This window comes from Mustela lutreola, chromosome 1, assembly GCF_030435805.1.
Source record: "Mustela lutreola isolate mMusLut2 chromosome 1, mMusLut2.pri, whole genome shotgun sequence".
Classification (NCBI taxonomy): domain Eukaryota; kingdom Metazoa; phylum Chordata; class Mammalia; order Carnivora; family Mustelidae; genus Mustela; species Mustela lutreola.
In genome coordinates, this window is record NC_081290.1 from 188,624,443 (window position 1) to 188,650,851 (window position 26,409).

Here is a 26,409-nt window from a genome sequence, read left to right on the forward strand (position 1 = left end):
TTCCGGAAGCCATTTGCTTGAGTGGCAGGGGAACCGGAAGTGGGGGCGCTGCTGCTGGTGTTGGGGCCCGAGGAGGGACGCGCCGGAGCGGGGCCGCCGGGACTGAGCGAGCGACAGACGCGCCACCCGCCGACGCCGCAGCCGCTTGGGGCCCGCACGGACCCTCTGCCTGAGTGAGTGCAGCCAGGGTCGCGGGAAACCGGCGGCTTAGAGGTGGGGGTCGGAAGGGCCTGCGATTTGTTATTGTGAGAGGCCCGCGACCTCCCCTCCCCCACTGTGCGGGCCCCTTCCCCGCGCCACCTCCCCCCTCCCCGCCGACCCTTCGGGGCCCTCGCGCGCGCGCGCCTTCTTCGCGGCCCTGCGCAGCTTTCCCAGCCGCCCGCGCTGTCCCCGGCACCCCCCGGACCGCTCGCCGCCCCCCTTAGAGCCTCCCACTGGCACCCCACCCCCAAACCTGCCCACTGGGCTGGGCCGCTAGCCGCGGTCTCCACCCGCCTTTCCCGGGGGAGGGGTTCGGAGGAGGACTAGGGTGGCTGGGCGGCGGGGCGGCCGTCCCTCCCCGGCCCACCCCCCTGGAACAGGCCTCTCGGCACCCGATCTCGCTGTGGCCGGCGGTTCGCCGCCTCCAGCCCCGTTTGTAGCAACTCTTCTGCCTCCTGTCTCAGCTGTTGCCTCTTCCCTCCATCCCCGCGCCCAAACCTCTGACCCTCCCTTCCCGTTCTCCCTACCCGAGAGGCCTTTAACGCGGGCCCAGACCCGTTACTCGGGGGTTTGTTGACTGGGCACTTTTTCCTCCCCTTTTGTTGAAAATTTTCAACTCTTTAGAAACTTCTCCGTTTCGTCTACTGTGTTCAAAAACCCGCAGACTGTCACGGCTCCGAAGGGATTGTTTCTTAGAGGGCCGTGTAGTCCAGCACCTCATTTTAGGGACGAGGCCCAGACAGGGTTGAAGATTTGCCCAAGGTCAACCAGCTGCTTAAAAAGGCCAATGGACAGATTTTCGCAGGTGCTTTTTACCAGGTCCGTCCATGGCCATTCACCATACCAGATCGAGACTTTCTGGCCTGCAGGTTCGCGATATACCCGTTGCATGGTGACTCACTGTTCTGCTTCTCATAGCTCTCAAGCCTGCGTTGTTTTCCATGATAGAAGCACAAACCTTAAGAAAAGCAAACACTTCAAGCTCTGGCTTCTTTTTTAGAGCGCCTGCAGAGAAAGGGAAGGTCATCTGCACCCACTCTAGGATCTCATTTTGTACAGTTTTAAATTGGGGCGAGGGGGATAAAGGTGTGGAGAAAGGAGGAGCAAAAAATAGAGTATTGTCTCTCCTGAGCATTTGAATACAGCTTTGCCCCGATAAGCCTTGGGTCTTTAGATTCTCCTGGGCACATTGTTCTGATATAAAGGTTGCCTCCTTGTGGGGGAGCAGGGGAGGAGTAGGAAATCATTGTGCTTTAATTTGTTGGCTTGGGCGGGCATTTGATAATAAATTATGGATGTGCTGGAACCCCTGGACCCACCCACCAGCCCACTGAGGCAGGGCATTCTGGATGAGGCTTTTTTCCCTTTCAGAATAAGCCTGCCAACTCCCTCTGAAACAGAATGAAGAATCTTGGGTCAGAGTGGACACAGTCTAAATCTTTTAATTCTTGGTGCAACTTTTCTTCTCCCTCTGTTTCCTGGTTAAACTAAAGATCCAGCTGAGCTTGAGAATTTATATTTCTTTGTTGTTGGAACTGGTTTCTGATTAAACACGCTACACCAGCTACACCACATACTGGTATAAGTATCTGGAAATTCTGGTGCTCTCTGTCACAGTCCTAGTTAAGGCAGAAGGAAGATAGAAAATATAGGAAGGTTGGGAAATGTGCAAGTTGCTCATTTTTCCGAAGAATTTATATTTTAATGGACAATTAAAGATTTCCTGGAATAGTCTCTCCTGGTAAATTAACAAAACTTTTGGTCTTCAGACCTTTATCTCCATTCTACTTGGTTTCTCTAACTGAACCTGCCGTTTGTGATCAGAAGTTAGTGACTTAAAATAATCCCCCCCAAAGGGATTATTATGAATCGGGAAGGTGAGATGGGAATCAGAATCCACCTCCCTGTTGGTACTTTTTTTTATTATGTTTCTGATTACAGGCTCACCGTTACCAATACTGTTGTGTATGGTATTGCTCTGAGGCAGGAAACCCAAAATCATTCAGGTTTGTGTGTCCTATCACAGTCTGTACTCTGGATAGCTCCTGATTCAGTCTTCATTTTCTCTTATAAAGAATATAGCAGTTTACTTTATTTGACTCCCAAATTTGAATCTTCTAAATGCATAAATCGCTAGATTATGCATTTCCAGCTTTGTTCGTAGGAGACTGCATGGGCTCATGGCTCAGTTTTACTTTACTTGCTCTTCTAGGATGTTACCAAGCCATAGTCATCAGTAAAACTGAAAGCTGCTTTGTATTTGAGAATTTGATTTAGCAAAACAATACAAAATCCAAGTGTCTGAAGGCCCAAAGAAACAAATTTGTGCTCAGATACTTAGCCCTTGTTGAGGAGGAAGGATGACCTTGTATTCATAGTTTAGGGAAAAAAAAAAAAAGACTACCTAATTGGGAATATTTTGCAGTCTTCTCTCAATTCTGTCTGCCTGGTAGCCTCTGATAAGTGACATCTTTTCTCTCTGTTTCTGTCCCTGTTTCTTCATTTTGCCCATGAAGAAGTTTAGTACCTATATGAAAGTGTTTTGCTCAGCGTATCAGGATGCCATTAAATTTGGTTAGTAATGATAAGGTGTATAAGTGAATCAAATTAGTAAATGAGAATTTATCATGTCTTTTCTTTTTTTTTTTTATTTTTTTTTATTTTTTTTTTTTTTAAAGATTTTATTTATCCATTTGACAGAGAGAAATCACAAGTAGTTGGAGAGGCAGGCAGAGAGAGAGAGAGGGAAGCAGGCTCCCCGCTGCGCAGAGAGCCCGATGCGGGACTCGATCCCAGGACCCTGAGATCATGACCCGAGCCGAAGGCAGCGGCCCAACCCACTGAGCCACCCAGGCGCCCCTATCATGTCTTTTCTATATAGAGTCTTAACATCCTTTGCTCAAGAATGATAGGCTTTGGAAGTCTATCACTCTGAGTTCCAGTTTCAGCTCTCCCTATCATGGAGCAGATTCTTTAAATCCCTCTGAGCTTCAATTTTATTAAAATAACAAAGCGCTGGGGTGCCTGGGTGGTTCAGTCAGTTAGGTGTCTGCCCACCCTCGCTCAGGTTGTGAACCCCCACGATCCAGCCCCAGGTCGGACTCCCTGCTCAGCTGGGATCCTGATTCTCTCTCTCCCTCTATCTGCTGCTCTCTCACCTTGTGTGAGGTGTCTCTCTCTCTCTCTGTCAAATAAGTAAAATCAATAAAAAAATAAAGCACTTAGCACAGTGTCTTGTAAATAGTAAGTTCTTAATTTTAATTGTGATTATTATTTTACAACAGTTATTTACCTGTTGGAGGAAGTTTGAAAATCCATGTTAGTAAATTGAATCCTAGATCCAGAAAGATTTTAGAAATTAAATAGACCATTGGTCTTGAAAGTAGAGTATGTGCACTCCCTGGGGGTTACAGAAGATGAATCATTGGAATACAGGAAATAATTTAGAACTTCTTTTTACATTTATTTTTTTATGTAAAAGAAAAGAGTAAACTTTATTAATATTTAATGTATAAATTAACAGTAACTCATATATTTACTTTGTAAGTATATACAAAGTAAGTATATACTTACTTTGTAAGTAAATATATAATAGGACACACTTCAAAAAGATTGTAGAATATTAAAGATGTTTGGGCACCGCCAATCTGGACCAGTCTTTACTCATTTGCTTTAGTTCACTTTATGCTTTCTTGTTGGGGTTCACCTTGCCTCCCTTTGACTCTCCATTGGGGGAATCTATTGTGAGAGACAGGCCATGTCATTTTGTAGTCATACTTGTTAGAAATTTATCTAACTGCACATTCTGTCCACTGGCCCTACTTTCCTATTTGGGGACGTGCAAAATAAGTTTAATATCTCTTCCCAGCAATCTTCAGATAGTTCGACATTTATCTCTTATCTTCCTCTTCCCTAACCAGTTTTCCTACAGATTATAAACATGCCTATTTCATTTAGCTGTTTCTAATATGACAGGCTTTCAGTTTCTTACCAGCTTGACTCCTTTCCTCTAGACACCCTCCAGTTTGTCAAAATTCTTTAAGCTTTTCAAGGTCTGAATATTGTGGGGCACCTGGGTGGCTCAGTGGGTTAAAGCCTCTGTCTTCGACTCAGGTCACGATCCCAGGATTCTGAGATTGAGCCCCGCATCGGGCTCTCTGCTCAGTGGGGAGCCTGCTTCCCCCTCTCTCTCTGCCTGCCTCTCTGCCTACTTGTGATCTCTTGTCTGTCAAATAAAAAAAAATTTTTTTTAATTATTTATTGTATTTATTGAATATTGTATCCCAAGAACTGAAATGAAGTTGAAGTGCCCACATTTTATCTTTTAAGTGGTGAGAGATAATGAAGGTCCCTTATATTTGTAGTATGTCACTCTTTCTTGTTCTTTAACAACAATCCCCAGGAACAGTAGTTTCAGTTCTATATTCATATAGTGAGAGGAGAGATTATTTTTCTCTATCTCAGTAGTGGTCTCTCAGTTGATTTTGTGTCAGTTAACTTTTACCTCAGAAATACCAAATATTGTCTACGGCCATACCACCCTGAACGCCCCCGATCTCGTCTGATCTCGGAAGCTAAGCAGGGTCGGGCCTGGTTAGTACTTGGATGGGAGAAATACCAAATATATGGGGCGCCTGGGTGGCTCAGTGGTTTAAGCCTCTGCCTTCAGCTCAGGTCATGATCTCAGGGTCCTGGGATCGAGCCCCACATCAGGCTCTCTGTTTAGCGGGGGAGCCTGCTTTCCCCTCTCTCTCTCTGCCTGCCTCTCTGCCTACTTGTGATCTCTCTCTATCAAATAAATAAATAAAAATCTTTAAAAATTAAAAAAAAAAAAAGAAAAGAAAAGAAATACCAAATATGTTAAGAGTCTCTCCAGGCAGGAAAACAAATGAAAGCAAACTAATGAAGTAGTTGGGTTTTTCAAAATTAAGGGATGCCTGGGTGGCTCAGTGGGTTGAGCATCCAACTCTTGGTTTCAGCTCAGGTCATGATCTCATGGTCCTGGGATCCAGCCCAGGTGGGGTTCCCTGCTCAGCAGGGAGTCTCCTTGAGATTCTCTCTCTCCCCTTTCCCTTCACCCCTTCTCCCACTTTCTCTCTCTCTCTGTCAAATAAATAAATATTTTTAAAAATAAATTAATTTAAAAAAAAGATTCTCCTCCTTTCCCTCTGCCTTTCCCCCCTTTTAAAAAAGGGAAAGAAAACTATTTAAAATTTTAGGAAATAGCCTTTTGAATTAGTGGAAAGTGAAGTTGTTTGTTGCTCTGTTTCTTATATATGTAATTTTGAAATCCAAAAAGTAGGAAAACTTCTTTGCCCCTTTTCTGTCTTAAGGCTAATACAGCTGCTTGAACAGCAGTAAAGAAAGCTTTTTTTAAAATTAAATCTACTGGGGCGCCTGGGTGGCTCAGTGGGTTAAGCCTCTGCCTTCGGCTCAGGTCATGATCTCTGTCAGAGTCCTGGGATCGAGTCCCGCATCAGGCTCTCTGCTCGGCAGGGAGCCTGCTTCCTCTTCTCTCTCTCTCTGCCTGCCTCTCTGCCTATTTGTGATCCCTCTCTGTCAAATAAATAAATAAAATCTTTTAAAAAAAATTTTTTAAAATTAAAACTACTATTAAGCACCATGTCAGATTTAACCTGAATAGCCAGACTTCGATCTAGGATTGAACTTAGATCCAAAGAAACTTTTGTATAGAACATACAGAATGTTTTCTTAGTTTAAAAACAAAAGCAGGGTCCCTGAGTGTCCCAGTTGATTAAGGGTCTGACTCTTGGTTTCTGCTCAGGTTCATGGTCTCAGGGGCATGAGATTGAGCCCCAAGTGGGCTCTGAGCTCAGCAGGAACTCTGCTGAATTTTCTCTCTTGCTCTCCCTGTGTGTGCATGCACTCTCTCTCACAAATAAATAAATCTTAAAATAAGATTTTATTATTTATTTATTTATTTGAGAGAGAGAGACAGACAGACATAGTGAGGGAGAGCACAAGAGGAGAGGAAGGAGCAGGCTGCCCGCAGGGCAGGGAGCATGACTTGGGGCTCTGTTCCAGGACCTGGGGATCATGACCTGAGCTGGAGGCAGACCGTTAAGTGACCAAGCCACCCACGTGCCCCCAAAGTTCAGTGTTTCTGTGTGACTGTTTTAATCCCCTGTAGTCATTTTTTTCTTTTTCCTTTTCCCTTACTTTTCTCAGGCAATGAAGCCTCAACCAGATAACCATAATCTGATTGGAGCTATACAAATTCATCTTGTGGTTCTTCTCAATCCTTGTATTTTATATGATGTTTTTAGCTCCAGGTAGTTTATGTTGTTTGGGTGAAGCGGTTAGATATAAGAACTTTTAGGGAGTCAGCATGCATTGCTTTGTGATTAGGGGGCCAGATTTGTTGTTACTGGGGTCAAGCAAAACTGACTTCGTTCACTTACCGCACAAATTAGCTAAAATATCTGAGCCTCGTTTTTTTTTCGTTTTGCAAGGATTGGAAGTGGTACTTATAAAACATGGCATATATAGCCCTTCAGATGGCTATTATTTTCTGATAGTTGCAAATTTTAGTAATCTAAAGAAATACATACAGACAGAGATGGTCCCCGACTTAATAATGGTTCTATTTAATGACATTTTGACTTTACAATGGTGTAAATACTGTGTGCATTCAGTGGAAACCATATTTCACTTTTGAAGTTTGATCTTTTGTGGGGGGGTTGCTGGGAGTAAAGCCATAGAAGTTTATTAAGTGAAGATACAGGAAAAGCTCTGAAAAGTGAGAGGGGTCTGGACAGGGTTGCCAAGGAGGGCCTTTGGGGTTGGTCTTTTATAGAAAGCTAGCCAGGAAACTTAAATCCTTACTTTTAGGAGCTGGTTATTCTTTGTCAGTCACAGGTGATTATCATAAAGACACCCACCCCACACGCCACCCACCCCCACACAGATGGTCCCCCATTCTACATGCCTTGGACAGGGTTTGGAAGTTTGATCTTTTCCTGGGTTAGGGACATGCGGTAAGATCCTCTGGTGATGCGGGGCAGTAGCAGTGAGCCAAAGCTCCCACTCAGCTACGTGACCATGAGGGTGAACATCCAATACAGGGACAGCTGTTCTGATTCTCATGTCCATTACGGTCTTCAGTAAGTTCTGTGAGATATTCAGTGCTCTGTTGTGAAATAGGTTTTTGTGTTAGATGATGCTGCCCAGTTGTAGACTAATGTAAGTGTTTTGAGCACGTTTCAGGTAAGCTAGTTTATACTATTTGGTAGGTTAGGCATATTAAATGTGTTTTTGATTTGGGATTTTTCTTTCTTTTTTTCTAGATATACTTATTTATATTTTAGAAAAAGAGCATGCAAGTAGGGAGAGGGACAGAGGAAGTGGGAGAGAATCTCAGGCCAACTCTGCTGATCCTGGAGCCCACACAGGGTTCATTCAGTCTCAGGACCCTGAGATCACAACCTGAGCTGAAATCTAAAGTGCGACACTTAACCGACTGAGCCCCAGGTGCCCTGATTTAGGATATTTTCAACTTACAATGGATTTATCCAGATGTAATCCCTAATGTAAGTTGAGGAAGACCTGTACACAGGGTATGGATGGTGTTTTACATTTCCAGTTAGATACAGGCTTAACCCTAAGCTTAATTTTCTTAGACCTAATGCATTTAGAGTGGAACTAATTGGTTTGCATAGTTAGTGTTAAAACATGGGTTTGCTTCTGTAATGTATTTTTCATGAATGAAGGTCTGTTTTCACATTTCGAGCTTTGTTACTTTCTGATTCTCAAAAATTACTGCTTTGGCAATCTAGCATGTTTTGTTTACTCAGTAAATACTTACTGAATGAATAGAACTCAATCCTCTTTCAGAGAAAGCTTAGCTCTGTTAGATGATAGCAAGGGAAAGAAAGGGAGTGGTCCGCTTTTCTTTACACCACAAAACCCCAGATGTTTTTCTGTTTTTCATCATCCTTTGTATATGTCAAGTGATTTCTTGAGCCTGATGTCTGTAGTATGTGTTCTCCAGAGTTGATTGAAAACAGTCTGGTGTCTTTGTCTTTCTAGATTAGCATATCTAGGTTTTCTGAATTTTGCTTACTCCTTTACTGTCAGATTCTATATTTGGGCTCAGTCATTAATAACATTTTCTTAATGGATACCTGTCAAAAATAAAATACCTAGTAAGCATTTGTCAAAAGCCAGTTCCAAAGCCTATGGCTGGTTTTGTCACAATCTGTAATAGTTACTTGTGTGATATTTAGTAACCAGTGGACTCTGTTCATGGCTGTAGCAATTTTCCAGTGTCTAACTGAAACAGCGTAAGAGGCCCTAATACAGTTTTCATTGAACCCTTAAGTGTCTAATCCCTTGTGTCGTTTGGTACTTACATTAACATGTAATCATGAAAAATTAATGTAGATGTAAAGTATATACTTGGAGCAGATTTTTTCAGTGTAATGCACTATTCCTAAATGATATTCAAACCTCTCTAGAAGTTTCGGAATGCTTCTTGATATTCACGGGACTTAAGTAGTCATGTCCTAGAACTCATGTTTACTGAAAATCAACTCCAGTTGTTTCATTTCTAGGCAAAACTACAATGAGACTTAAATTACTATTTAAAACTTAACATGTAGCATTTAAGGGGTAACGAATAAACATTCCTGTTGATGAATGAAACGTGATGTCGACATTTGTCCCCTCAGGTATAGAATGAGCCAAGGAGACTCAAACCCAGCAGCTATCCCACATGCAGCAGAAGATATTCAAGGAGATGACAGGTGGATGTCTCAGGTAAAGGGAAGTGCCTATGTATTACTCACCCGAGAGGAGTCTCTTCAGTTTTCTAGAGTCTTTTGGCCAAATCCACAAGAGTACATTTTTTATGGTCGATAAGAATCATCACTTTAAATAAAAATCTAATGTTATGCTAATGTTGTACATAGTCACCAGACTGATGTTGCACCAGAGGAATATTTTGAAAGCGTAGTCATTGCCCCCTGTTCATCTTAAAAGATAACAGTGTTATCTTTTAACACGGTCCTGCCAGTACTTACATTAACAGTGTTAATGTAAGATTACACAAGATTCAGATTACACATTTTTGTAAACATTTTAAATTTTGAAGTAATTTCAGAATTATACAAATACTGCAAAAATTTTAGGAAGAACTCCCTGTATTCTTCATCCGGTCCTGCCAGTTATTGTTTCGCCCCATCGGCCTAAATGTTCTGTCTGTATCTACTTGGATGTCTACACACCAACATTCAGTGTTTCCTGAACCATTTGAGAGGAAGTTGCAGTCATCCTGCCCCTTCACCCCTAAATATTTCAGTGTGTTTTCCAAGAATAAGGACATTTTCTTCCACAACTACAGAGTAGTTACTAAATCAGGAAACTTAACATTGATATTATGCCATGTTCACATTTCTCCATTTGTCCCAATGTTTGTATGTCAGTTTTCCTTCCAGTCTAGGACCACACATTGTATTGCATTGTCCTGTCTCTTTATTCTCCTTTACTGTGAAATGTATCTTAGCCTTTGTTTTTCATGACACTGACAGTTTGGAATATAGGCCATTTGTTTTGCGGAATATTCTTCAATTTGGGTTTACCACTTTCCTCCTAATCAAGATTCAGATTACACATTTTTGGCAGGATATCAGTGAAGTGATGTCCTCAGTGCACCACATAGAAAGTACCTGATGTTGGTTTTTCTCATTGATGATGTTAACTTTGGTCACTTGATTAAGATGTTGTTGGCCTAAACCAGATCTTATTTATTATGGTATGGACTCCTGGGTTCTTATTCTTCCCAGTGGGCTTATAGAACCCATTGTAATTTTGAAGGTCATGCTATCCCAGGTTTAGCAAGTGGGAATCCTGTCAGGGCGGCTCCTGTGTCTTCTTGATGTGTTCCATTGTTCTTTAGCACCATGTCCTCTTTTATTATTAGCTGCCTTTTAATAAGCTGTTACCATTTAACCATAACTATATTTAACCTTCCCCTGTGGGTTTCCAACCATATTTCCTCTTTGGAATAACAAGTTCTGTATGATTTTATGTACCCAGAGTTTTGCATTTTAGTATTTAGTGATTTTGTTTTTACTCTGTGGTTATACAACTGTACTAGTTATATAGTTCTTTCATTTTTGTCTTTCCAGACTTAAAAATCAGTCTGTCAACTAGCTTACTTTGAGTGGTAGTTAGTACTTTTTTTTTTTTTTTTTTACTTTTCTTGTATGGATCAACTGCATGGTTATTCTTAATATTCCTAGTTTGTTTATATATATATATATATTTTTTTAGGATTTTACTCATTTATTTGACAGAGAGAGAGCTTGCACAAACGGGAGTGGCAGGCAGAGGGAGAGGGAGAAGCAGGCACCCTGCTGAACAGGGAGTCCGATGCAGGGCTCGATCCCTGAGCCAAAGGCAGACTCCTAACTGATTGAACCACCCAAGCACCCCAGTTCATTTATATCTTAAAAAGTATTATGAAGGGGAGCCTGGGTGGCTCAGTGGGTTGAGCCTCTCTGCCTTGGCTTGGGTCATGATCGCAGAATTCTGGGATCAAGCCCCACATCGGGCTCTCTGCTCAGCCGGAAGCCTCCTTCTCTATCTCTCTGCCTGCCTCTCTGCCTACTTGTGATCTCTGTCTGTCAAATAAATAAATAAAATCCTCTCCCCAAAAAAAGAAAGTATTATGAAATCCACTAACCATCTGTGTATTTACCACTCATCCTAAAAAAAAAAAACATTGCTAATAGAATCAATGTCCTGTGTATACTCCTTACTGATCATTTTCCTTTTCCCACCTCCCCACCCCCAAACCAGTATCCTAAATTTGGTGTTTTTTTATTTCACATGCTTACATACTATGTATATAAAATTTCTAAACTGTATATATAGTAGTTTTGCATGCTTTTAAGCTTTTTGTAAATAGTATGTTTTTGAATGTATTTTTCTGCAGTGTATCATACATGTTAAAAGCATAGTTTTTTTCCTCCGTATGTTTTTTATTATTTATTTATTTATTTATTTATTTTTATAAAGATTTTTATTTATTTATTTATTTGAGAGAGAGAGACAGTGAGAGAGAGCATGAGCGAGGAGAAGGTCAGAGGGAGAAGCAGACTCCCCATGGAGCTGGGAGCCCGATGCGGGACTCGATCCCGGGACTCCGGGATCATGACCTGAGCCGAAGGCAGTCGTCCAACCAACTGAGCCACCCAGGCGTCCCTTTTATTTTTTTTTAAGATTTTGTTCATTTATGTTAGAGAGCGCTGGAGTCGGGTAGGGAGGGAGAGAGAGAATCCCAAGGACAGTGCGTGCTGAGCGCAGAGCCTGATGCAGGTCTTGATCCCGAGGTCCCTGAGATCCTGACCTGAGCTAATGCTTAGCCGACTGAGCCATCTAGGTGCCTCTTCTCTTTAAATTATATATTTTGCTATATAGGAAGATACCAATTAGGTGCATTTAGGCCATTTATAACTTTATTAAAAGTTAAAACTAAAACTAGGTGTCTCTGTTGTTACTGACATAAATTAGCAGGCTTTAAATTAGCATTGACTGGAAAAAATAGTCAAATGGAAGAAAAACAGGAATATTAAAAAAAAGTTTCTTTTTAACCCGTATAGAAGGGTAACTTTACTAAATAATAAAATACATGCTCAGATCTTGGTTTCTTTGGTCCAATGAAAGGAACCAGGGCTACTTGGAGAAATGATTGCATCTATAGCTAGCGTAAAGGAAATAAAAGATGAACACATAGCATCTTGTAGTGCAAGAGAGCAACTACCCAAAAAAGAAAAGAAAAAACAGATGTATGGTAGGAATATCACAGAAGTGAAGTGTCCATAGTACATCTCATAGAAGTCATGAGATACTGGCTGGCTTGTCTCATTGATGATACTCACTTTGACCCCTTGAGGCCAACCCGAAAGAGCACCCAGATGCAAAATTGGACAGTTTGAGCAGCATAATAAATCATATTATTGGTTTATAACCCAAAGGATAAAGTAAATATTCACAAATCCATTTTGCTATAAATAAATGGTTGGATAAACAGGGGGAAAGAGACTAATTTTAATTAATGTAGGGGCACCTGGCTGGCTTAGTTGGTAGAGTGTGCTACTCTTGATCTTGGGATTGTGAGTTCGAGCCAGCCCCACGTTGGGTGTAGAGGTTACTTAAAAATAAAATCTTTTTTTTTTTTAAGATTTTATTTATTTATTTGACAGAGAGAGATCACAAGTAGGTAGAGAGGCAGAGAGAGAGAGAGGGAAGCAGGCTCCCTGCTGAGCAGAGAGCCCGATGTGGGACTCGATCCTAGGACCCTGAGATCATGGCCTGAGCCGAAGGCAGCAGCTTAACCCACTGAGCTACCCAGGCACCCAAAAATAAAATCTTTTAAAAATAAATAAATACAGAAGAAGGGAGGGAAAAGAAACCCCTCACTAGAACACCATGGTAATGATCACTGTAGGGAAGGTCCGTCGGTGAATACTAAAATTAGTAAGCACACCTTTAAGGAGAGAGAGTATATTTGCCTAGCCTCAAAAATATCCCCCTGAAAATTACCTTGGTGGTTTTAACATATAATCACATATTTTTTGATATCCCCTCCTTCCAGAAGGTAGAATATATTAATTCCCCCACGAGTGAGAGCTGGATTTAGTGTCTTTTTTTTCTTTTTTTTTTTTTAAGATTTTATTTATTTATTTGACAGAGAGAGAGAACACAAGCAGGGGGAGCAGCAAGCAGAGGGAGAAGCAGACTCCCTGCTGAGCAGGGAGCTCCATGTGGGGCTCTATCCCAGGACCCTGGGATCATGATCTGAACCAAAGGCAGACACTCAACTGACTGAGCCACCCAGGCGCTCCTTATGTCTTATTCCTAACAAATACAGTATGGAAGGGAAAAATAACAGATAGTGGAGAATTCTAGCAAACACCCCCTTAACCAAATGGTCAGTGTTAACATCCACCAGTAATAAATCATGTTGATATCATGTATTTACCTCTGATACGATACAGCAAGGGCACACACATCACCTCCATGGTAGTCTTCCAGAATAATTCGTCACATCAATCTGTTCATGACAAAATATCAGACAGACCCAAATTGAGGGAAATGCTACAAAACACCTGACTGGTACTAAACCTGTCAATGACATGAAATACAGGGAAGGACCAAAAAACTGTCCCATGATGGAAGACACCAAGGGGACATGTAGACCAAATGCCATGTGGTATTCTGAATTGGTCCTGGGAATAGGAAAAAGGACATAGAGGAAAAATTAGTGAGATCTGAGTAAACTATTTTTTTTTTAAGATTTTTATTTTAGGGGCGCCTGGGTGGTTCAGTTGTTAAGCTTCTGCCTTCGGCTCAGGTCATGATCCTGGGATCAAGCCCCGCACCGGGTTCCCGGCTTAGCAGGAAGACTACTGTTCCCTCTCGCACTCCCCCGGCTTGTATTCCCTCTCTCGCTGTCTCTCTCTTTGTCGAATAAATAAATAAAATCTTAAAAAAAAAAAATTATTTTAAGTTATCTCTATACCCAATGCAGGGCTCAGACTTACAACTTTGAAATGGAGGGTCCCATGCTCTGCTGGCTAAGCCAGCCAAGTGCCCCCGCCCAAGTAAGCTAAGATGTTAACATTGAAGGAAGCTGAGTGAAATGTACATGGGAATACTGTACTGTCTTTGCAACTCTTCTGTAGGTCTAAAGTTATTTCAAAACAAAATGTTAAAAACTGTCATGATTAAAAGAAGTTTTGAAGTGATAATATTTCCTGCTGTTCTTTTGTGTACATTTGATATTTTTCAGAAGTTTTTTTTAAGGGTGATACTAGTTATATGTTTTCTGAACTAGAAAGTAGACAAGCTAGAATTTGAACATAGGCTGTTCTGTCCACAAAGCTGGACAGAAGGAGGTACACATAGTCAACTATTTAAAGAAAAGGTGAGGAGGGGCACCTGGGTGGCTCAGTGGGTTAAAGCCTCTGCCTTCAGCTCAGGTCATCCCAGGGTCCTGGGACCGAGCCCCACATCGGGCTCTCTTCTCAGCGGGGAGCCTGTTTCCTCCTCTCTCTCTCTGCCTGCCACTCTACCTACTTGTGATCTCTGTCTGTCAAATAAATAAATAAAATCTTCAAGAAAATATTTTAAAAATTAAAAAATAATAATAAAGAAAAGGTGGGAAGGCCTGTGGAAAAATGGCAAGAGGAAAATACTCCCAAATGGTAGTTACTGGGTTAAGATGGTAGAATTCTAAGTGTTTTGTTTTAATCTATTTTTCTAAAATTACTGTACCTACTTTTATACTTAAAAAGAAAACAGAGTACCAGGACCTGTAGAATAGCAGAGCTTAAATTCCATAACCTTCTAGAACTGTGAACTGTTTTACTGGTATTAAGAGGTAGTTGGCACTATAGTACTAATGTGGGGAGGAAAAGTGTGGAAGTGTTCCTGCTCACAGCTGTAGTTGTATTCATGCCCACTTTATCTCTTCAGTTTAAAAATACTTATTGAAATAGTAGTAATTTAAGAGAAAGGCTTGACTCCTTCTTTGCCATTGTCTCACAGTTGGAGGCGAATAGGCATTTTCAAAGGCCATGTTAAATATATCCAGATAAGATACATGATTCTTAATTGGTTCCTACTTCCAAAAAAGAGTATTTTACCCAGCTCTTGGAACAACTGGAAAAATGGAATAGAAACTGAATATTTCAGGATGATTGTTCATTGTCTTAGATGTGGTAATAGTTTTGTGGTTTTATAGGAGACTGTCCTTACTCATGCTGAAATATTTAAGGGTGAAGAACCACACAGCATTTGCCGCTTACCTTCAGATGGTTCAGCAAACAAGCAGATAAAGCAAATGTGGGAGAATGTTACTGTTGAATACAGGCAGAGGATATACAGATGTTCATTGTACTGTGGCTTTTCTGTGTGTCTGAAATTACCTTTTAAAAAGTTTGAGGAAAAGATAAACTAAAATACATGTTAAATGTTTGTTTCTATTCTGGTTTCAGTTTCCTTGAGCATATTAGAATGATCAGTGTAGAAAAGATGGAAGAAAGTCCCAGCAGTTCATTTCAGACAAAATAAGTAGAATGTTTAACAACAGAGTAACTGGTTGGACAACTGCTCTTTCTAGACCAAGACCTCTCACCAAGAACGAAATGCCAGTTTCTAATGTTTTTTTCCTTTTTCAAACCAGCACAACAGATTTGTCCTGGACTGTAAAGACAAAGAGCCTGATGTACTGTTTGTGGGGGATTCCATGGTGCAGTTAATGCAGCAGTACGAGGTAAAGGTGGAAGAAGAGGTGGGGGTGGGTCTTGGCTACTAAGGTAGATCCATTCATCGCCAGCAGACTTTGACTCTGAGCTTAATCTATAGGCTTATTCACGACACTTTAGAGAAGGTCTAGTTCAGAGTGTGAGGGAGGTCAGACCTGCATAACGGGATTCTTTGTGCCACCAAGCGTGATGAGACAAAAAATTTAGAATTGTTTCTGGCTCCCTTTTTTTGCATTGGTTTCCAAGAAGCTTCCCTGTTACATTTATTTACTTTAACTTGTCCTGGTCATGATTCTCAAGTCTTAACTATGTTTTACATTTTCTTATTTTGTGTATTTTTTAAAAATTTTATTTATTTATTTAATAGAGAATGTAGGGGAGAGGGAGGGTTGGAGGGGAACAGAGAGAGAGTCCCAGGCAGACTCCACACTGAGTGCAGAGCTCGATCCCATGATCCTCAGATCATGACCAACAGACAGACACTTAACTGACTCAGCCACCCAGGTGCCCCTTATTTTGTGTATTTTTGTGGGGAGCTTTTTTAAGATTTGCACACTTCTAAGGGCAATTTAAAGGAAAAGGCAGGTTGATTCCTTTCTGGCTCCAGTGCTAGATTTTTTCATCTCATGGTTCTACTTCACCAAATTCATTTTAATGTGTGAGTAAAGGGAAGGGAGAGCTTACTGAGTTGGCACCTTGAGTATAAATGCTGGGACCTCCTAAGGGGCATCAGGAAGGACTGTGACTCCAGTATTGAGCTGAGGTCAAAGGCTGCATTAAGAACTGAGTGATAGAGGGGCACCTGGATGTCTTGGTTAAGCATCTGACTCTGGATCCCGGGTCTTAAATCTCATAATTGTGAGTTCCAGCCCCACTTTGGGCTCCACACTGGGCATGGAACCTACTTAAAAAATTAATTAAAAAATATATTAAAAAATAATCACAGAAAGAACTTAGTGATACAGTGCCATCCTCAGAGCCCTGCAAACACCGAGTTGCTCACAATTTGCAGCATGACATTTGGATATCGAAAATGAAAGTCATTCTTTCAGGTGCCTCACAAACACATCACAGTGGAGGAATTTCATTTCCCACTCAGTTAAATAAAGCCAGTTTTTCTCTTTTTAGATATGGCGAGAGCTTTTCTCCCCACTTCATGCACTGAATTTTGGAATTGGGGGAGATACAACAAGACATGTTTTGTGGAGACTAAAGAATGGAGAACTGGAGAATATTAAACCTAAGGTGAAATGAAACTAATGTTTTAAAGAATATCTTTAATCTTGAGTCTTTTGCAGGTAGTTAAATTGTCTGAAACTGCTAATAAAAACAGATTGCTTCTTTAAAACATTATTTTGCTACCGTCTTTGCTTTGTGCCCCCTTAACATCAATGATATTTTTGTCCTTGCTTACGAACATTGCATAGAGGTATTAAAAAATCAGCATACTGCTTGCTTAGGTTGTATTTGTAGTTGTCAGTAATGCTCTTCTTCAGCTATAGGAAGGGATCTGATGCTCATGCGGCATGCTGTTTTGTAGACATGAATGCAACACCAGGGGGAATCTGCTCAGACGTGGCCACGGTGGCAGTGCCATGATTCACTTCAGGAAGAAATTTTAGAGCTGTTTAACCATCCAGACAAATTAGTAATCAAGGCCTCCCAAGTTTTTCTGAAGAAAATTTGAATCAGATGTGAACAGATGTTCATAAATGTGTACCCATTACCTTAACACATCATAAATGTCCTGAGTTGGCACACTGTGGATAATCTTTTGCTTTGTTGAAAGTATGTTATTTTTTGCCTTTAAAAAATTTTTTTGTTTTTTGTTTTTTAAAAAGATTTATTCATTTTAGAGAGAGAGCATGAACAGGAAGGGCAGAGGGAGAGAGAATCTCAAGCAGATTCCATGCTGAACCCGATGCAGGCCTTGGACTCATGACCGAGAATGTAACCTGAGCTGAAAGCAAGAGCTGGGTGCTTAGTGGATTCCACCACCCAGGCTCCCCTTTTTTTTAATTTATTACTTTTTTATTCATTTAAAAGATTTTTTTTTTTTTTTTTAATTTAGAGCACTGCTGCAAGTGGGGGGAGGAGTAGAGGGGAGAGGGTCAAGTGGACTTCATGCTGAGTGCAGAGCGTGACATAGGGCTCGATCCCATGACCCAGAGATTGTGATCTGCGTCAAAATCAAGAGTCAGACACTTAACCAGCTGAGCCACCCAGGTTCCCCCCACCTTTTTTTCTTTTTCTTTTTTACGATTTTAAGTAATCTGAATATCCAATGTGGGGCTTGAACTCACAGCCCCAAGATCAAGAGTCCCATGCTGTACTGACTGAGACAACTAGCAACTAGGCACCCCTATTTTTTGGCCTTTGTAATAGAAAAACTTGTCCATGTTCCTTTCTTTTGTGACAGGGTAGAAAGTTACTTTTTTGGGTTGTAGAGTAAGGGATCTGTCTCTAGGTGACAGCCACCTCATAAATTAATTTTTTTTTTTTTTTTTTTTTAAGGAATAAAACTTGTTGAAACTTCATCTAGCCTCCTCCCCAGCTACTCTTCAGTATAACTGTGTGTTTATTTATACTATTACACTCTCTTGGGTACTTCCATTATTTTTTTCTGGAAGTCAGGAAGTTTCTATGGCAGGAGTTGCAAATATTTTTCCCTGGCTTTCTTAGATTTCACCTTTTTAAAATATTTTCTTCATGATGCAGAGTTTTTATTTTTACACAGTTGAATTTGTTACTTTTTTTGTGTAAGTTCTGAATTTTAAGGATTAGCTTCCAGTTCCACAATGATGGAGGAATTTTGTCGTTTCCTCCTCGTGTAGTTTTATTGCTTCTTAATTAATCTGCTTGGAATTTATCCTGAAATATATGAGGCCTAAGTCAGTGTTTGAAGATGGCTGCTCAGTTGAAGTTATCCCTACCATTTGACAAGTTCACCTTTCCTTCTTTTGTTTTTTGAAATGAGATTTTTATCTAAAGAGTAAGCAATAGTATCTGAACACTAGATTTATTTATATCCAAACATTCCTTTATTCTTGGTTATTTACCCCTCATCCCGCTTTTTTCTTCTTTCCTCAATTATAGGTCATTGTGGTCTGGGTAGGAACAAACAACCATGAAAACACGGCAGAAGAAGTAGCAGGTGGAATCGAGGCCATCGTCCAACTTATTAATACAAGGCAGCCGCAGGCCAAAATCATTGTATTGGTATGTAGTCTTCGGGTCGGTAGTCTTTGATGTCATCAAGTCAGGTCAGGAATGTTTTTAGAAATAGGATCACTCATGAGTATAGAGAATCTTTAGGTAGAAGCAGTGTGTGATTCTCCTGAGAGGCTCTTCTCTGATATGTCCTGTTGTGTGTTCCCAGACCAGCTGTGGGAGTCCTCTTTTATCTGCTCATCCTTGTTTAGAGGTGGTTGTCTCAGCCTTCGTGTTTTACAGTTTTTAAAATTAGCTATGAGACTTGTCCTAGCCCTGAATCTCTTTTTATTAGACTGGGTTTGAATTAACTTAGATGTGTTGTTCGGTCCCCCCGTTAATATGTTAAAGGTGTTATATTTATTAGAATTTCTGAATTCTCTAAAACATTGGAGATTCTGTTAGCCAAAAAAATGGGTGCTTTATAGTCTTACTTCTAATAGAGAATGCTGCCCTTTGTGGAATTACAGCATTAAGTCTTCATAGTCTCAGAGATAATAGCTGTCTTTCAGTATGAAAGTTTACCTGTAGATAATTTGTAGCAAAACTAAATTCTGAATGATATCTGATATGTATTCAGTTCTATAATGAGATGATGTTAGCATGAGGATCAGACCCAAGACACTGTCCTGGGTCCTGGACATACAAAAAATGGGTAAGACGTTGTCTCTCTCAAGGAGCACACAGTCTAGTCTAGTGGTAGATGGGCACAGCAGTATAAAGAGAGAATTAACATACTGTATGCTAATGGGAGTAATTATACTGTATACTAAGGGAAAAATAGGGTTTTTTTTCTTCTAAGATTTTATTCAGAGAGAGTGCATTCCACGGGGAGGAGCAGAGTGAGGGAGAGAGAGGGAGGGTGAATGAATCTCAAGCAGACTTGGTGCTGAGTGTGGATCCTGATGTGGCGCTTGATCTTATGACCCCGATATCATGACCTGAGCCAAAACCAAGACTCGGATTCTTAAACCAGCTGAGCCCCAAGCGTCCTATGAGAACAGGTAGATTTTAGACATAAAAGCTGTCACTTGACAAGATTTTATTTATTTATTTATTTATTTGACAGAGATCACAAGTAGGCAGAAAGGCAGGCAGAGAGAGAGGGGGAAGTAGGCTCCCCACTGAGCAGAAAGCCCGATGCAGGGCTGATCCTAAGACCCTGGGATCATGACCTGAGTAGAGGCAGAGGCTTTAACCCACTGAGCCACCCAGGTGCCCCATCGTTTGACTATAGTTTTAAAAGAATTCGTTGGTCTCCAGACAAATGGAGAAAGGAAAGAAGGCATGATAGAGGGAGGGGAGGAAAATGGTAAAAGGCTTATACTTGTGTGTGTTTGTTGCGAAAGTGAAGGGGGGTGCTTGAAGAATTTTAGGGCTGTCATTGAACAAAGTTCAAGGCTGGAATGGGTAGGAGAAAAAGGCAATGGCCAAGTTATGTAGGGATTTGTATGCCTTGGTAGAGGAGTTTGGATTTTTCTTATTGGTGCCAGTGCTTATTTTTTTATTCCATGGTATTTAATGTAGTGCACGTGTTTATACCCTAGTATTACTCCAGAAAGGGTTGTGGTCATGAGTCCACCTCTGAGGTACAGTGGCTGGTACTGGAGCTGCTTAGGACACATTTGTTGTATGAATGTTGCCGAATAAATCCTCTATAAATAGTCTTTGTTTCAACCAGACTTAAATTTGATATACACTGGTGTTCTCTACAACACCCAAACATCAGCAGTACCCTAAATGACTCTGTGAGAGCATGATTGCAGAAGTCACTGAACATAATAGCCACGATCCAGTGTTACGAGAATTTTGTGGAAACAAGATTTTTTTTTTTTAAGATTTTATTTATTTATTTGACAGGCAGAGATCACAAGTAGGCAGAGAGGCAGACAGAGAGAGAGGGGGAAGCAGGCTCCCTGCTGAGCAGAGAGCCTGATGCGGGGCTCGATCCGAGGACCCTGGGATCATGACCTGAGCTGAAAGCAGTGGCTTAACCCACTGAGCCACCCAGGTGCCCCTGTGGAAACAAGATTTATGACGCATTTAAGTGGAAAGTCCAAATACTAAGCTATATGTATATTTTATTTAGAATTACTTAAAATACAAATGACCCTTGAAGGGCACTGATCCCCATACAGTCGAAAATCTGTGTATAACTTTTTACTCTAAAATTTAACTACTGATAGTCTAATCAGAAGCTCTCCTGATAAGCAGTAGATTAACACATATGTGGCATGTTATGTGTATGATGTACAGTATTCTCAACAACAAAGCTAGGAAAAAGAAAATGTGACTGAGAAAACCATAAGGGAGAAAAAATACTTTTACAGTACTATATTTATTGAAAAACATTTGGGAATATGTGAGCCTGTGCACTTGAAACCTATGTTGATCAATGGTTTGCTGTAGTCCTTTGGTAAAGAGATTAGGGGCATGATATTTTTCCTTTTTGTTTCTTTTAACATGATAGTATTTTAGTAATTAATTATTACTGGGAAAAATCACTTGGTATACCTTTGGTATTTTCATATTAAGGAAAATGCAGTGCAAACACACATTGTCCTTGTTTGAAAATCAGAGGTGCAGTGCCCTGTTCTTAAGGTTTACTCATTTTTTTATTGCTTTGACTCTTGGAGCAGAGTGTGTGTATGTTGTTCACTGGTCATCCTTTCTGGTTGCTCACATCTCATCGAGACTTAGATACGGAATCACGGAGGGCAGTTCTTTGTGAGTGCTAGATCCAGAGCCCAGTGCTTTACCAGTTATGTAAACGAGGGTTGTGGATTGACTTCAATCTGTGGAATTCTTGAGGCGCTTAACAATGAGAGGAGATGGTCTAAGGTAGCAGATTCATAAGTATCCATAGTTCTCATTTGGAACTACACAATCACATAATAAAGTGGTAGTAAAGCTTCCAACATTTTTGCTGAAAAAAATTAAAAGCGGATGTGTGAACAAGTATTTACTTTGGCATAAAGCTTTTTTTTTTTCCTTTCAGTAGAATACCCACAGAAAATCTATTTTTTAAAATAAAACCTCTTCACCGTAGTCCGTAGGAGAAATGGGTAGAAATTTTTTTGCCTACGTAGGAATAACTTGTGTGCTGTCATTAGTTACAAACTGACTGAAAGGTTCTCGACAGTAATTTTATAATAGGGTCAACATCTATAAAAGGACATTTCTAGTTTGAGATGATAAGCCTTGCTCTTGCCACATAAGGGTGGACCTTTATCAACTATAGGAGGACAGACCCAGGATTTATCTGAAAGTTAGAGAATTAACGTAAGTTAACAATGAATGTAGGAAATACCTGTTTTATCCTAGCAGATACTATGTGGCTCTGATTGTTCAAGACCACATGTGCTCCCACTGTTTCTCATGTACAGTAGGACAGGTTCCATGTAGCATCCATAAATACAGCCAGCAGTGGAGCTAGATGATTCTGGTGACTGAGTGGAGAATGAATTGAAGGGACAACCACACTGGAGGTAGGAAGACCAGTCAGGAGACTTAACATTAACTGAGTGAATAGTGATAAGTTTCCAAGCCAGAGCAGCATGTGTTACCGGAATGAAAGGGGCAGAAATGTTTTGGAAAGTACTGAGGATGAGTAGTTTAATTGTAAATAGATAAGGTATGTGAAGTGAAAGACGCCGGGATGTCGGAATGGTCAGTTGCTACAGAGAATGTGGAAGGAGCATAGCCTCGGAGATGATGAATTGGTTTTGGACATGTCAGGTCGGGAGTGCCTCAGGAAGTTTGGGAAGTTTGAGAAGTTGGGTTCTGGGCTACAGCGTTCAGAGTGGGCCGAGCAGTGGGTCAAGGACAAGACCCTGAAGCATACCAGCAGTTAAGGGACGGGAGGAGGAGTGGTCAAAGAACTGTCACTAAAACCCATCTAGTCCAGAGTTTCTGGTCTAGTGTTTGAGAAATCCAAGTTTCAAGAGTGTCTAATGCAGCAATCCTTCCAGGAATCTTGGAAACCACAGGTAAGTCAGGAGAGAAAAACCAGCGACTCTTCTCATCTGCTCTTCTCTGCTTTGCCCCAGGGTTTGTTACCTCGAGGTGAGAAGCCCAACCCGTTGAGGCAAAAGAATGCCAAGGTGAACCAGCTCCTCAAGGTTTCCCTGCCGAAGCTCGCCAACGTCCAGCTCCTGGACACAGATGGGGGCTTCGTGCACTCGGACGGTGCCATCTCCTGCCACGACATGTTTGATTTTCTGCACCTCACAGGAGGGGGCTACGCGAAGATCTGCAAACCCCTGCATGAACTGATCATGCAGTTATTGGAGGAAACCCCGGAGGAGAAACAAACCACCATCGCCTGACTGGCTCCCATCAGTGTTACTCGCACCCCAGCTTCCTCAGATCAGTTATATCACTGGCACTACAGAATCCTTCTCTTTCCTAAGGCACTTTGCATTGTAGAATGTTCCTGGATGTTCATATCTAGTGTTTGAAGGGGAGGAGGGATTTAAACTGGTCCTGTACATAGAAGGTTGGTTTGACACAGGAGACAAATTAGCCAAGGAAGATTGTTGTTTAAATTCATTTGAAACCAGAAGGGGACTTTTTTAGTTGTATGTGTGACATACTCATTGAATTATCACAGTTTTTCCTAGGACAACATCGAGCCTAAGGACTGAACAAAATGAAGATTTTTTTTTCTTGGCTTTTCTTTCTATGGATTATGTCATATAGAGTAACGATCAGGATCACACCAACTTGGCTTTAAAACAGATGTCTTTACCAGTTTTTAAAGTTAATAATTTAGCCCTGTGTTTTTAGTTTGCTTTACTCCTATGTATTCACAACATTTTCTTAACATACAGCATCAGATCGAACATGCTTGTGATTCAGATATGGGAGATGCTATGGTTACAAGTGAATTTGTTCCACTTTCTTAATCTTTCCCATGTTTAGCAGTGGAAGATAGGTTTTGCCCCATTTGGGGGACTCTACGGAGGGTATTATTTTTATGCTGCTGAATATCATGTCTATAATAGACCCATGCATGCAGCCTTTCCTCCCTCTTTCCCCTCATCCCCTCTTTGTTTTTTGGGGGGGTCCCTGTTGACATTACAGGCTTTTAACACATTTTTGATCTAGGAGCTTTGTTGCTGGAAATGTAAGTCCCCAGCCATTTACTCTCATGATCCTAGTACTGATGTGCAGCTCATTCTTGTGTGGTGCTCTGTGCGTAGTCGGTGTAGTGCTGTCCACATTTGGAGTTCTGGTTTGGTTTGGTTTGTTTTTCCCTCAAAATGTGCTACACTTTTTTTGGAGAGAGAAAAAAAAAAGGCAACCAGAACTCTGTTTCCCATTCCATAAGCCCTGACATTATTTCGAGTTTTATAGTATCTTAGGATGTATATTTTATTTTTTTATTGGCTTAGTTTTTTAAATTATATCAGTCCAGGAAAATTTGGCCTTTTTTCATGGGGAAGCAAATGGAGCCGCTCTTCAGAGTAGGCATACTGCCTTGATCCCACCGTTTTAGAGAAAAAGAACTAGGTTTGTTTGACTTTCAGGGTTTGAAAATTTCTTTCAAGAGAGCTCTTTATGACCTTAATGGTTTGCTTGAGCTTCAAGCAGAAACAGTGGGACAGTACATGGTTCATTGTTAGTATACCTATGGGATATGTACAAACTGGACCTACAAACAAATATTTTAAACTGGACCAGGTGGGTATTGGAGTAGCCTATCAGAATGTGCTGTGCACTGATTGTGCTTAACATTCAAGTTCAGCGACTAAGGCATATGTCCGATGTTCTGCTTGCAAGGCAAGTGCTGGTGCTTTGGTGAGTTGGAGGGGTTGCTGATTTGTGCTAGGAGCCACTTCTCATGGAGAGGGATAGAACTTGGGCTGATGTTTTTCTTGTGAAACATCTTTCTAGGAATTTTTTTGTCTTATTTTTAGTCTTTTTTTTTTTTTTTTTTTTAATACGTGTCTGAATGTATCATGTCTTCACTAACGACAAAGTACATGTGATGTTTACTAGACTCGTTTCTCACATTAAGGTTCCCTCAGTTTTTAGGAGCCCAGAGTCTTGAGTTTATCAAGACAGGTTTTTTCTTAGCTGAGGCATAGTTCTAGGGAGGGCAGAGAAGTTTGTGTGCGAGAAGACCCATCTTATCCGGGTCTTTTTCCATTTGTCAGAGGGCGGGAGTATCGCCCAGACAAACCCATTAGGTTATTCCTGCGGCATGCGCTTCTGGCTTCCCTCTTGGCTAAGGATCAAATAGCCCTTGGTGAGCTGACCTTCGGCTCCTTTGCTTATGTGTGTAAACCTTGGGTGTTACTACATTTTATACCTACCAGAGCGATTCGAGCAATAGTATTTGAACCACTAGCCTCTTAAATAAAATCTGCCCCATTGCTAATGTGCAGATACCGAGTCCACTTTCATTTCTTGCCCACTTTCTTTGCACTGCTTTAGGCAAAAAGTGTTCCATCTGTTTTTCTTTGATCAACATCCCTGTTTGCTGCAGTGACAGAACTTAATGCTTACTCTTTGGATGTCTCTCTTTATACTTTCATGTATATTTAAATGTTATGCACTGTCCAAATGAAATGTCCTAGTTGTCATTGTGATTAAGGGGCCAACTTTCCAGACAGCTAGCAGAGGTGTTCTGATCCTCCCTCCGAGCAAATTTCCATTCCTTCGCCCATCCATTCCCGATACGTTGCCGGCAGCCAGTGATGGTTGTGGATTTCTGTGGACGCATTGTAAATGTGGCAGGTTGAGGATGTCCTGCCACGGATGACCTAAGGCCTGGTGTTTTGCCACCTCCGTATCCTAGGCTGCCACAGGCAGTGGTCTGGCGCCCACTTTAGGGTCTTTTTGGACTGTTGGAGGCATCTTTCTAAACCAGAACTTCTGTGAAAAACCTTTACCCAGCAAAACAAATCTTGAGTAGCTCATGCCCTGCTCTTAAGAATTCTGTCTCTTGTTAACAAACAGAAACACTTTTAAAAAAACCTAGTCACTGTTTACAGTTGTATGCTAAAGCCTGAAATACTGTCTGTGCTGTGGTGTATGAGCATTGCCAATTTTATATTTATTGCAGTGAAGAAGAAACTAAAAATATATGAAAATGAGGAGCATGTCCACGCTCCTAAATCTGTGTGGGTGCATGTGGGAGAAGTGAGTTGGGGTCTCTTGAAAGGAGGCTTTTTGGAGTGGGGTCTCCCAGGCTTCTCCTTGGTGTTCCTGCTTGGGGATCACTGCTGCTAGCTGACTGGACCTCCCCAACAGAAGTTTGTGATTCTGCTTTGGCGAAGTTTCATTGACTAGTAGAACTCATTCTGTTTTAGTGCATATTTCAATATAAATGTAAACATTTCACTCAAACTTGCTTATGTCTTTCTGTCTCCTTTATCAGAGTCTGGATTCCAGTGGGTGGGGGGGAAGGGGATGCCTACCCCTCCCACCCCCTCCCCAACCTTATCACAAGCACATTGGGTACTTAGAACATCCTGCCGCTTTTCCAGGGAACTGAATGTACTGGGCTGACTGTCTCCACATCTCAGGGTTAAAGGAGGGAAGGATGGGAGGAGCAGATACAGGGAACCCTCACTAGACACCTGGGGAAGTTGTCAAAGGAAGTATTTCAGATTGCTTATGTGTATCTGTCAGTTAAAAAGAACTGATTCTTAAACTGTTAAACTAACCTCTTGGTCTTTTTTCCTAATTTCAGTCT

At 41.2% G+C, this 26,409-nt stretch overlaps 1 protein-coding gene across 3 annotated transcripts; it reads left to right on the top strand.

The window, feature by feature from the left end:
• On the top strand, positions 1 to 26,060 carry PAFAH1B2 (platelet activating factor acetylhydrolase 1b catalytic subunit 2). Of its 3 annotated transcripts, none has more exons than XM_059181753.1 (6): positions 1 to 213; positions 8,892 to 8,979; positions 15,413 to 15,502; positions 16,623 to 16,739; positions 18,591 to 18,713; positions 22,754 to 26,060. In XM_059181753.1, exons 2-6 carry the CDS (start codon positions 8,899 to 8,901, stop codon positions 23,030 to 23,032), a joined length of 690 nt encoding a protein of 229 aa, XP_059037736.1. In that variant the 5' UTR covers positions 1 to 213; positions 8,892 to 8,898; the 3' UTR covers positions 23,033 to 26,060. The 3 variants fall into 3 exon arrangements, with proteins under 3 accessions (XP_059037736.1, XP_059037727.1, XP_059037746.1); XM_059181744.1 differs by having other exon boundaries at positions 3 to 173; XM_059181763.1 differs by lacking the exon at positions 8,892 to 8,979 and having other exon boundaries at positions 3 to 173.
• The last annotated feature ends 349 nt before the right edge of the window (positions 26,061 to 26,409 follow it).